This window comes from Bombus pyrosoma, linkage group LG6 (assembly GCF_014825855.1).
Source record: "Bombus pyrosoma isolate SC7728 linkage group LG6, ASM1482585v1, whole genome shotgun sequence".
Lineage (NCBI taxonomy): Eukaryota > Metazoa > Arthropoda > Insecta > Hymenoptera > Apidae > Bombus > Bombus pyrosoma.
Genome location: NC_057775.1, coordinates 7512070 through 7525463, shown reverse-complemented (window position 1 = coordinate 7525463; position 13394 = coordinate 7512070). Strand labels below are relative to the sequence as shown.

The window sequence follows — 13394 nt, the reverse complement described above, 5'->3', positions numbered from 1 at the left end:
AATAAATAGAACAAAAACGTGGAAGAAAATCAATCGATGAAATAACAGATTCGAAAAAATACCTGCTAATGCTGGCGTCGCGTGCGTCGATCGATCAAGAGAAATAAATTCTTCAAGAGTAGAATCGCAACGTAAAATCATGCACACACGTTCAGAGCTACTTAGATGAAAGAGGCTTCAATTATACAAATGGTTCAAAGAATAATAAGCTCTTCATGCGAGTGAACGAACGAAAAATAAACGTTTATTAATAAAGATCTGGGCTTATACGTATTATCATTTTTTCTTGTGTTGAATGTGCGTGTTTGACTCTGATACAATTGCTTTTAGGTTCACCTATGTATACTCAGAGGCTGCGCAACGGTATGCCGTAATTATAACTCTTTTTCCTCATCGTTCGCTTGGTTTCGCGTTAAAAATTTTGATAATAACAATGGTACACTCTTTGCGGGGATGATGAAAATGTACTCATTACTCGTTGAGATATAATACCTAATAATCACGCAGTCATCCGCACGTACGCACAGAATTACGTGTTCCGTACACATTATTGTTTTCTTTTTTCAAATGCGTCTTGTCGCATGATTACAAATTTATTCCTTAATATGCTTTACTTACGAAACACAAACATTCTGCCATTTTTTTTTTTAAATATATTTGTTAAGTACAATTATATACGCGTCGTACGATTTTTCAAGCATAGTATTGTCAACAATTGTGTATATATTTGTTCTTTTTTTCCTTTTCCCCTTTCGTTTGTTAAATGGTTTCTTCTGCTACACGTCCTCACGATACAGCAATCTGAAGTCTAGTTTTTCGAATGATTTCTTTTTTTTTTTGGTTTTGCACCCATGGTCAGTTACTGAACGCAAAAGTTCGCGGTGACATCTCGCGCTCTCGTCGAACAAGAACTACGAACACTTGACCTTGTTCCATAATATACGCGTCCCAATCTCTTTTCTTCTGATTAGATGTTCTGTGAAAAGAATGATGGATCGATCCGTGCAACGAGACGTTTAATCACAGAAAGAAATATTTACGGGTTTTGGATCTTTTTCACGACTGTATAAATATAAATGTTTAAACGTTCGTAATATACTGAAGTGATCTATGGGTATACGTTTTCATTATGTAAGGATAGTAATACATTCCGTTTCCCACTTTTTTCTTCATTACTGGTTTTTTAACCCTTTAGGGACTGTTCCTTTTCATCTTTTTTTCATCTTTTCTCTCATATTTATATATATATTTTTTTGAATTCAAAGTTATTCAAAGTAATGAAATTCATAGACTAAAGTCTAGTTCTATTATTAAACACTCATCTCTAAACACTCACAGCATGCATCGCATTACATTATAATAATCTAATAACAATATGCATGTAAATGTTATAACACTAGAATGATATTAACGTTACAAATTATGTATTAGTACCGTAATTATATTCGATATCTTAAGAGAGTAGAATCCAAGATAAAGCACTTGAAAACTGAATTCAGCGCGCGAGTCCCAGCAGGGTTAAACTTTTATTCATTTCAGATCAGTTTGCCAGCGTCGTGTAAACCTTCGTATGTCAATGCTTCTCCTCGAACAGCGATACGAACATTATTTATCTTCTGCACAGTACTATTTTGAGGTTAAACTATACTAAACAAAAAAAAAAAAAAAAAAGAGTAAACGTCGTTAAAAAGAGTAAACAACGATATTTCCTTGTTTTTTCCTATGATTGCGAACGGCATAAGAACAAACATGGCTCACGTGTTACCGTTTCTGTGAATTCCAATGAAGATATCACTATCGAACGGCACTGTGTAAAATATCTAATTGTTGTCTCCCGCTCCCTCGTTGATCGTCGAAATCGTTCTCTTACCTTTATCATTCATTATCCAACGAATACTTTTGCGTTCCCTATTTTATTTCGTGTCGATATCATAGTGTTCTTGTTCTCGTCATGTTACCGATCGTTCACGTAGACATTGTGACAGGTGACAGATCATCACAATCTCTATGTAATATCGCGACGATTGCCACGGTATCTTTCGTTATCACACACCAACGAGACTCTTCGGACGTTTAACGAGTATAGAGAATAGGAATCGAAATGTTGTTTAAAAGAGAAGAATACTGTTACTATTGGGATCGGTGTATTACGTGCATGGTACGTGTAATTTTGTATGCATGTATGTATGTATGTTGTATTGTGTATATAGAGTACATGTACGTATGGTATGTGTATGTCTTATGCGTGTTGTATAGTAGTACAACGATAACCGGCCAGAATTTCGTTTCGTTAACTAGCTGTTAATATTCCCATTAGTTCCTGGAACTGACTTTCTGGGCCTCCGATGTTATATATATTTAAAATAAACAAATGTGTCAAGTATATCTTACTTCAGTCATCACTTGGATTTAATCTTTAAAGGAAAATCTTTCTAGAAATACACTTCCTTCGATAACTGGCTAGTCGAAATCCCAATATGTGACCAATTAGAGAAGCACTACTGTATTGTGTCTTGTTTGAAATGCAGAGTATCTCGTGTGTTTGTTTTCTGGTGTAGTACGTATAATTGCGGGTATAAGTGTAAATATATTTGTCTGTAAATGTAAACGAACATGTAAGTATGTGCAAGTGTGTACGTGTGTATATGTACTTTAAGGGGTAATTATCACAGAATACACGAGATATTTTTTTTTTCATTAAGCTTACGAGATATTAATCGAAGCGGAGAGTAGGAGGAAAAAGTGGCGGTCAATTCCGTCCACGAAGCGCAATTGTCGACCGACATGGAAGCTTCCCAGCGGAAAGAAACACACAGAAGGTTGTTCCCGTTTCGTCGACGGACTTGGCCTGGTTGTCGAATTCGCCAGCCCTTTTTCATTAATTAGTATGTAGTACTTAGGCAGCGGAGAAAATAGACACTTTGACAAATGAAGATGGTGGCGAGATCGCGGATCCGTGTTTTTCTCTTCCAATTCTACTTTCCCCCCTTACGTTTCTCTCTTTCTTTTTCATACGTTGTTTTTTCTATTTTCTATTCATCTATTTCACTCACGCCATGCTGTTTCTTCATCTGCATTCGATGCTCTTTTCCAAGCCCGAAATCGTTTCTCATCGCATTCGCTTTTGAATAAAGAAACACCAGGATTGAAACAGCGCGAACGTTGTAAAAGAGACGAACCGCAACGCGTTTTGTGCATGAGGAGCATTTCGTCGAGGGTCGTTTAGATCGATACGGATACACAGATCCGGGCACATTTGAATCTACGCGCTCTAACCACGTCAACGAGTAACGTGCTAAACCTGTTCTTTTATGAAACAAAATATGTACGGTAAAATTATCACGTAAACTCTATTTTGTCCTACGATTTTTCGTAATGAGATTCAGAGGTGCATCGATTCATGAATGATAAACCATTATTTTTTCCTTTGTCTCTTTCAATCGTGAAACGTATTTGTATTCCTGATGTAAAGTTACGTGGTAAGAGGTAATTTTGGAAAGATATGCGCTTGTATGTATATGTATAACGTGTTAATAAACGGAATTCTATTCGAAGGTTCTGCGCCTGACCTGTGTCGCGTGTAGACGCATGCATCATCCGGATATGGTAAGCGCCTGGTGTAAATATGTAATTGTAAAGATAGCCGAATTTTCCTTTTTTTTTTTTCTCGGGTGGCTTTCTCTTCAGACGAATATCCCGCGCTCGCAGCTACATCAGCATTTATATACTATACACAATACGTAAGTATATCTAGACGTACTACGTAGTAGAAACTTTTCTTGTGGATATAATCATGTAATCTCTGGAATTGTATATCTGGTTTGACCTGCGAAGGTCAGAGAATGAAATTTATTTAGTTTTAAAGTCGCGTGCATCTTTTTTTTTTGTGTTATTAATAGTTTCCATCTTCTGCTTCTTTCTTCTGTCTCTTTATTTCTTTTTCTTTTGTTTTACAGTGACCCCTTTTCTTTGCCTTCTTATTCCCATATGTAGGTTTCTCGGGAGATCCGATCGAAGCTTCGTGCAAGAACTGCGACATGTGTTCTTAAACAAGTGTTTCCAGAGTTTTCGAACGACATTAGATGCGAAACGAAGAACGTTAGGATGTCTTCCGCGGGGATCGTTTCCGTTTTGTAGCAGATTGAGGGACCGTTTAACGCGTCCGCCCTCGATTTTCTCGATTTTTCGTTTTCTTTTTATTCTTCATATATAGTGGGGGAAGTCTTGCATTAGAGAATCGCGGGCTCTGATCTTCGTAACTTAACCAACTGTTCCCACGAGTGGACAATGTTTGATCTATATACAAGAGTAATATCGATGAGATATTTTTAAGCGAATAGACAAAGAAGTATCGATGTCCGTTATTTTCGAAGCTTGCGTTCCACCTCGTCGTTTACATATTTGGTTTTGCACGTTCACACAAAAAGCAATGATCGTCGAACGGGGAAAGTGTCGAAGTTACATGATTATTTAAGTTACCATACATCTACCACGATATAAAGTTTAATTTCGAAAAAGTTAGGCTGTCGATTCGTAGAAATAGTAGTTTCTGGCTAGAACAGATCGAAAACCGGATTCTCTGTTTCACGATATTGTACGTAGAATGAAAATTGAAGGCGGACGAAAGGATCCTAACTCGTATGTTTCTTCCTCTTCTTGTTATTCTTTCTTTTTTTATTCTTTTCTTCTTCACTGGAACGGAATATCGGCTTCTTGTGTACGTGAACATCTTCATCGTATTAAACGTCGTATTAAAGGTCTTCGAAGCGAGACCCAAAAGGATGATTCACGGGCAATGATCGAAGTCTTCGAGCGGACCTCGTAATACGTTCACCACCAATAATCAGACTCTTACGATCTCTTGTTAATTCTTACAATAAGAACGTACTTTACATTACAATGCCTATTTTATTACTAACGGCGCGTCCCGAGTAACGTCGTGACGCGCCTATTGGTCGTACGCAATGCTACGTTAAACTGTTATTTAGAAAAACTTTTTTTCGTCAACAATGTGTTTCACATATCTACAAGTAAACTCGTCATCCCGAACAAACGGTCTAAAACGTCGTCTCTCACGAGTGTCTATATTTTATATGTAGTATTACATTTTCCTCATTGCAGCGCGATTCGTATTTTTTTAGTTTTGAAAAAAAAAAAAAAAACACTCCCGATTCACGTTTTATATTTATATTTGCAACGTATATTTGCTAGCGATCACGGACCCCGATTCGATCGTTCTTCGTGCTCTTCTTCGTTTTCCTTTTCCTCTAGCTGCAGTCAAACTGCTTCCGTTTCTTCTGGGAGTCCGTACACGTCGAGGTCTAACCGCGCTGGACGTATCATCTACGACTAATTCAACTCCTTTCCTCTCCTTACGTTACGAATATTTACCAAATATATTACGTACTGGCAGCACTGTTTTTACGTGTCGCGTCTGTTCAGAACACTCTTCGATACCTGAGGTTTCATATTTTCCATTTTTACGACACTTACTTGAACGAAAAGTCTGTCCGTATATCTTCCCATATTCTTGACCAATTATCATCCTGTTATTCTACATTTCTATCGCTTTTACGAAAAGGTAGGAGGAATCACCCTTTCCCTTTTCTACTCTCTTTGTCCGACTTCCACTAGCTGGATGAACGTTTCGATTCGGGGACTTGACTTTCAACATGTTTACTCGAAAACCCTCTTTCTTTTTCTTTCTTTTGGTTTTGTCTTCTTTTTTTTTTTATTCTCGGCTCATTCGGTTTATATAGGGGACGGGGCTAAAGCTCTGTGATTCGTAAAAAAGAGAGAAGAACACGCTCGACCGGAAGCTGACTGCGAAGGAAGCGAGAAGAATGATGTCGCACGACAAGGTCTCTCGTTCCCTCATTGACCGACGTTAGCGTTGGAACCGAAAAGGATTCGGCCGATCGTCCTTATCGGTGATTTTTCTCGCTTATGTGTTTGCTGCAATGTGTGTTTCTTATTTTTATTTTGTGTCTTACGCGTTCTCGATATCGCATGTGTCTCGCGGTGTTGCTCGTTTTTTTTTCTTTTGTTTATTTGCTGAATTATTTTGTTTTGTTTGCTTTTTAAAGACTTCGTTCTCGACAACGACGGCCGAACGCTTCTATGGTTTTCCCTATGGACAACGCCCCTCTCCTTCTCTCCTTCGAGCTCTTTCCAAACTCGAAGGACGCATCGCTTCGCTGTCGTGGCTTAATGCTGTGACCCTGAGCCTCAGGTAGGGTTCGGTAACGGTGTCTCCTGCCTGATATCACTCTTCAGTTTCACGAACTCTTTTGCGATCTCGTCGTTGTTCCTCTGCGAAAGAATCCTTAGGATTGTCCAGCCGGTCTCGTCCATCTGGATTCGTTTACCAAGCGACAACCAGCAGGCGCACGAGCCTTCCTCGACGATGTCCTTGAGCTGCATTACTGCTACACCGACCAGCCTGTCCTCTCTCGCGAAGCAGTAGTCCTTCACGCAGATATGCAACTCGTAGAAATCAAGTTGCTGCTGCTCATTGCCGATCATGCTAGATACGTCGAAATAGATTTGTTAATATCGATCGAATGTGTGAGTATTGCATGGAAAAGATCAATGATCATAACTCTAAATTTGTTTCATATGTAAAGAGTATATGAAAAAGTTATTAAAATTGTTAGTAAAGGCTTTGATATTTTTTTAACTAAACGGAGGACAAGTAGGATCTACTAAAAGATAGAGAGAGATACTCACAAGTCAAAGCTCTCGTTGAATTGCGGCGACCAATTATTGCTCTTTGATTTTGTCGATTGCTTCCTCTTCTTTCCAGTTAGATGCGGTCCGATCAAATTTACTTCGACGTACGGTCTGAACATTCCCGTAGCAAGCTGCCACTTCAAATCGTTCGCAGCGACAACTACAGAGTAAGATGTATTAAATATGACAATGTTTCACGATGCTTATATATATATATATATATATATATTATATTCTACCTATATTATACATATAGAATAATTATATGTATGGTAATATCATTTTTTATACGAAACTATTACAAAACGTATGAAATAATAGTTGGCAGGCACCTAGCTGACGATCTTTTATAAGGTATTAATTTAAACTATATAATTTATAATAAAATATCGATATTTTAATGTAAATAAAACATACCTTTGACAGTGACCTTCTGTTCGCCAGTTCCAGGATGTGTGAAAAGATCCACCTGTATACTGACTTCTCCGACCGAGCCTTCCTCCGTACCGGCAGTATCTGGAACTTTATCAACGATAAGTTAGATTTCATCTGAAAATTTCGATTTCAAGAGGCTAAGTACTACGAGAGAGAAAAAGGGAGCTTCGGTCACCGCTATCCGAGGCTAAAATTCTCAGATCTGATGCTAAGATACTATGACCAATGTCTAGTTCTAGAGCAGATTACATGCTCTAATCATATGCATATATAGAACTTTGTCTCTTTGAGTATTTATCAGAGAAGACGAAGTTGCTGTGTTGTTAGAGTGTCTCGGACACGCATTAAATACCTCAAGCGTATACAATTTCAAAGAGTTTGATACAATTGGTTAATTAATCGGCTTCATCGCTTTCCGACCAAGGATCAATTGGCGAATTCTGAAAATCTACATTTGCCGCTCTGCTTGACGTGCAGATTATAACGTTTGATTATGCGTTTTGTAGCTGATAATTAGTCGATCAGTTGTATGGATACGTAAAATAGAATGAACCATTGCATAGGTATTAGTTGAATTAGAGAGCTGCATGTCTCTTGAAAGAAATAATTAAATTCGAGTGGTGAAATGGTGAATTGGCAGTGATAAATTGAACAAAGGTCTATAGGTGTTTATGTGTAAATGTGTAAAAGCTTCAAAGAAGATGATTAAAGAAATGCTTAGTGTAAAAGACAATGTTAGAAAATGGCAACCCTTCTAACACACGCGCAATTTTTATAAATTGCGTCTAGAACATTCGCCTATGAGATTTTATAATCTATGTAATGTGTAATTTTACATTTATCGTCAAATAAGAAAGCAAAAAGAAATGAATTACTGAATGTCACGATCAGAGTCTGATAACGTCTAATCAATGTACAATACTATCTTGTTTATCGATCGATAAACTATTTACTGAATCATTTTCTTCGTGATCACATAAATTAAGTAGAATACACGTGGGTGCAAGATAAGTCACAATGGGGTGGCCATTTCCTATGGTCGTTGTTTTGCAAGGTTTTCGGTAGTATCTAGCAGCAACAGCGGTAGTAGTGGTAGCAGCAGCGTTACCTAGTACAACTATCGATCATCGAGAAGTTTTCGGGACGCTTTTGACCCTTCCGATACTAATTGTTCATGAACATTCGGATGATTTAGCCTCGCGTTATTCCTATAGCTCGTAACTGAACTCTTACAAGCAATTATTTTACCGAAAGGGTCGATTCTGTTTAAATTAACGATTTAAGTCATAATACAATTCAAGTTCAATAACACGTTGCTAATATTAGTAGCATTTGTACATGAGCATTCAAAGATTACTATGTTCCAAGTTACGCATCTATTTCTTAAACCAATAAACTATTGCCATGCTTTCGTCTATATAGTTAAGCAAATTTAATTAACTTCAATACAAAAAAGCCATTTCTTTATTTTATAATCAGGAACAAGTAACGTAGATGCCAAATTTTCAATATAAATTCTTTCCGAAAAATTTTGCAATTAATAATTCCTCCAATAATAAAAAAAAGTATTACTAAAAAAATCAATATATATATATATATTTAAAACCATTGATTAAATCCAAGTATTATTTTCAAAAACCCCTTTTTCTATTAACCTATTATATTAATTTTGGTTGGAACGAAAGCATAGAGGTACAGACCATTCGAGTATGAATGCCCAAAGACTATCAGCCAAGTAGCCTATCTAGTCCCGAAAAGACAGCTCGGTGAATAATGCAATCACAAACAGTTCACTACGTCCTAAAACGAGCGCCTAGGTTCGAAAAGTGGCCAGAAGTCAGCGAAGAATTCCCGAGGCTTCTGCTCTAAGGTGGCTAGTGCTCTCTGGTACCTTGTCGACTCTCTCGACGAAGAGAGGGCTTGCTCTGGCGAAGGGGTTCCTCGAGGCTTTCCATACCCTCGGCTCCTTCCCCTTCGTCACCACCTCTTTCGCTGCTCATCGAACGCTGACGCTGACGCATCTTTGACGCATTGTTCAGCGGCACTGTCGCGATAATTTTGGTTACGTGGGTTGTATTCGTACCTCGTGACGAATTTTCCAAAAATGTCGCGCTGTGTGTGTATGTGTGTATGTGAACGGATGATGATCGCAAACGAGCGTGCATTGCGCAACGAGTTAATTTTCACGTTTCAATCAGACTTTAAATTCGATCTTCACGCGTTTGGTATTTGGTTGCATGTGGTACCTGTACGAGCGTCTTATTAGATACCGTTGATGAATAAATTTATGGAAATTGACGGTAACATGTACGTTCGTAGATAACGTTCGTCGCGATACAGCGGAAGCCAATTTTTTGATTAATATCTTCGCAGCGTTTAATTTAGTTGATACATCGATCAAATTATAGATTCTCGCTTCGACTGGAATTTTGCTAGTCATATATGATGATATGTATGTACTGTGCGCTGGACAACTGTGTTTGTCTTTTTACGCGATAGAAACATACTTTTTATTTGCCATCCAGATGCGAAGAAAGTACTCGTTTATTTGATAGTAGTTCTACATTATAGTTGCGCCCCTGTCTTTTTTATTTATAGCGAATAAAATTTTGTCTTTGCTCGTAATATATCATCATCAACGCTGATAAACGAAAAACGAATAAAACCGTGATTATGTATATAGTTCTGATTTCTAAAATCGATCGATGATTTTTTACCTGATACCAGATGAAAATGTTTATGAAGATATTTGATAAAGTGTTTAAGAATCGACTTACCTTGGTTGACCTGAGACGTAACAAAAGTCTTGATGAGGGTGTCTGTTGTTTGCGTATACAAGCTCAAGGCGTATCGTAAGCTCTGCAGTTCTGGCGATTTCTCTAAGAATGTCTTCTTCAGACCGTTTCCACCCGCGTGGAAGTACTGTTTGATGGTATCGAGGGCGACCTCGAGGACCGCACACTGTTTCGGGGAAAGATTCTTCTCTACTTCTTTAGAAATATCCTGTGAACGATATGAGATTAAAATAACATAAGGTTTTTTTTATCTACTAGCGATCGAACACAGTTTTCAAAATATTAGAAGGAAATATTAATTATACAATGTTTAAATTAAACACACCATTACACCGCTCAGTGCGTTTTTCACATCCGGTTTACCAACCATGTGGTTCTTGAACAGTTTCGACATGTCTTCTATCTTCGCATTCGCGGCTAAGTTCTTCGCATTATCCGTCAGATTCTTGAACATCATCTGTAAAATACATGTACAAATACATTTATCTGTATAACATACATTCATCTAAAGTATCGACAGTGGAAAACGTACGCTCTTATCCGACATAGGTGGCAACACCACCGTTTTCTCTAAAATCCTCATGACGATCTTCCACAACTCTTTCAGCAGCCTCTTCAGCACAGTCTTTTCACAAGATTCAGCATACAACGACAAACTTCCATCGAGAAGATCCATCAAAGGACGCAACACTTCGTCAGCTTCCACAGCTACGTTATTTCTTTGAGCAGGTTGCACCTGTCCACCTCCTTTAATGGCTAGCAATAGATCGCCTAACTCTTTCACCGAAGCTGTTATCCTTGGTTCCAAACTCTTTGCAAAGAGCATGGCTAGATCGTCGAGTGCTCCGTTCAGTTGCTGTTGAAGTTCTTTCAGAATGTTCGCCGCGTCCTCTTCCAATTTTTCTCCACCCATCGACTCGAACATCTTCTCTAATTGCACTCGAAGTTGCTGAATATTGTTCATGAGAATGCAAGCCTGAAAAAGAAGACGATTCTTACTTGAAAATGATATACGGACACAATGAAACTTGTTACTTGCAAAATATCCTGCAATGAAATACATCTTATCGATAAATATGATTGTCAAAGTCGACTGTTAAACGTACGATTCTTTCTTCCTTCAGGTGACTTGGGAATTCCTTCTTCACGATATCTGCATAGGCGACTAACACTTTCACGATGGTTTTCGCGAACCTCTTCATGTATCTCTTCCAGATCTCCGGATCAGGACATTCCAGCTTGGAGACCACGTCGAAGCACTGGGTTAATTGTGTGAAGACGTCGACGACGGATACGCTGAACAGCGCGTGTTCGCTGCTCTTTTGGAACTGCGGTGAATTTACACAATGTTAAACCATTCATAAATTTAAGTAAAATATATTTTGCTACATCGGATAAAAAAGAAAAAAATGTATTTCAGAAGGTTAGTAACTGATTAAACGATCAATGTGTTTTCGACAAAGTTAGTCTCTGATCTTAGCGTAGTATGTATTCTGTATAAAACTATCGGAAAAGATATGTTTCTACCATCAGATCTTCTTCTACCTCTCGTAATCAACGAGAATCATTTTTTTTTACAGATTGAGAAAATTTTCTTTCGAGCAAGTTAATCGATTTAATTAAACCTGAAGGAAAGGGATACTTACTCCGTCCTTCTTGTCTCTGCTGAAGGCACCATGGAGATATTCCAGTGAGACGTCATCGTTCTCGTTGAGCCACTGCATAACAAACGGTTCGAACCACGCAGGATATTCGGGCACTGCGCCTTTATACGGCGGTACGTCCTTCACGTAATTGGTGTGTAACCACTTGACCTTAAAGTGGAGGTTCATATAGGCCGAGGACTTGCACAGTCTGTGTTGTTCGTGCTCTTCTAACGCGTACTTCATGTCCACCGCGAACAGTGACCACATGGTGGCCGCCGACAGTTGACCGATATTCAATTCCTGAGGGAATTGGTTCAGGACAGGGGCATAACTGTTCTTATCTTCGTCGATCACCGAAACGATCAGCGCGATCAGCTTATGCCAGAAGTCCAACGATTCCAGGCGAGGTCCATGATCCTCGGCGTCTCTCTTCGCCTCGCTTGGATCCACTTGGAATTCTCTGTTGTAGATATCGTAACAATTTTCAAAAAGAAACTGATAGGTCGAACGAAGACACGCTTTCACGCAATCTTTCACCACGGTGCTCGCTCGTGGAGGGCTGGACAACTCCAACACCTTCATTCTGAAGAACGTGATGCTCGTCAGCAGGTCGACCGTGCTCTTCAAGTCCATCAGCTTTTCCTGGCTCGAGGCCGGGAAGTTATTTCGGTACATTGACAGATCGATTCGCAGGGAGTTGTGCAGTTGATCCAACAATTTCACGAATTTCTCTTTCTGGAACGGTAGAAATGGACCGTGAACGACCAAGGAGAATGTATTTTGTCGGTATATCGAGTTCCCATAAATTACGGCCGTCGTCGGCCAGGGAGAAGGATCTCGTCTTCGCTCACTCCAGCCATTTATACGTCCCGGGCAAACAGGAACGATCAAAAGTTATGTTATACTTATCTCGGCCGGAACATATATTAGATATGTGGGATTTTGCTTTTAGGCAGCTGCCGTTTAGGGGAGCATATCGACGAGTAGAAATGTTTTGTATTTTTGTGACTGATACATAATGCAATAGCGTATATAATTTATTATGTAATATATATTATTTATTATGTATTATATTATATTGTATATTACATAATATATATGTCGGAGATGAAAGAACACCGAAGCCTTCCTTTGGAACTTTGGGAAAATCCCGTAATATTGTAATCTAGATTCTACCATAGCCGTAATTAAACAATTGTCATTCAATCCGATTGTATTTATTCGAGATTTGTAACAGTGAGCATGGGCTCACGAGGCGACAATCGGTCGCCAACGTAGCCGCGGTCAAGGGATGAACGTTTGTCTAACAAAGGTATGGAGTAATAGTATAGCTCTCCTTAAAAGAAATAGTTGTAGGGACACTCGACAGTAAACATCCCAACGATCTCTGTCCCGTGGCTCGCCACACGCAGATCCTACTCCCCAGGTAAGATGATTACCAGATATCGATGCATCTCCACAGTACATGTTTAACTAGCCTGAGGACCCGTTATAAATCTTAAGATTTAGTTAACTAAAGTCCTTCGAACACACAAACAGTCTTTGTCCCAACTACGGGAAGATAGGGGAAACCTACTTTCTCACGAACGACGCTTCCCGCTAGCAACTTTTCCTCAAGGGCGGCCAGCATCCTTTTCTAACCACCGATATGGAAATTGACCAATTAACAGCAACGTCAATTTCCCTCACCTTCTGAACGAAGGCATCGCCCCACGAATCCGATGATCTCGTGCCCTTAGACACACCCCGTCATAGTTTTCCTCTGTGGCATCATCGCGACGGAAAG

General features: G+C 39.0%; 1 protein-coding gene across 13 annotated transcripts in view; it reads right to left on the bottom strand.

The window, feature by feature from the left end:
• Window positions 1–216: 216 nt before the first annotated feature.
• The window catches only part of LOC122568763 (protein unc-13 homolog B), a 377765-nt gene continuing 364587 nt past the window's right edge, over window positions 217–13394 (bottom strand). For 10 of the 13 annotated variants that reach the window (XM_043728897.1, XM_043728898.1, XM_043728901.1 and 7 more), the window contains 9 exons: window positions 11609–12343; window positions 11069–11290; window positions 10495–10938; window positions 10288–10419; window positions 9945–10170; window positions 9059–9211; window positions 7150–7254; window positions 6730–6892; window positions 217–6526 (listed from right to left, as the gene is read on the bottom strand). In XM_043728897.1, coding sequence (XP_043584832.1) covers window positions 6229–6526; window positions 6730–6892; window positions 7150–7254; window positions 9059–9211; window positions 9945–10170; window positions 10288–10419; window positions 10495–10938; window positions 11069–11290; window positions 11609–12343 — 2478 coding nt within the window. In that variant the 3' untranslated portion in view covers window positions 217–6228. The remainder of the gene's footprint in view (window positions 6527–6729; window positions 6893–7149; window positions 7255–9058; window positions 9212–9944; window positions 10171–10287; window positions 10420–10494; window positions 10939–11068; window positions 11291–11608; window positions 12344–13394) is intronic. The other 3 variants (XM_043728894.1, XM_043728896.1, XM_043728895.1) reach the window with 1 other exon arrangement.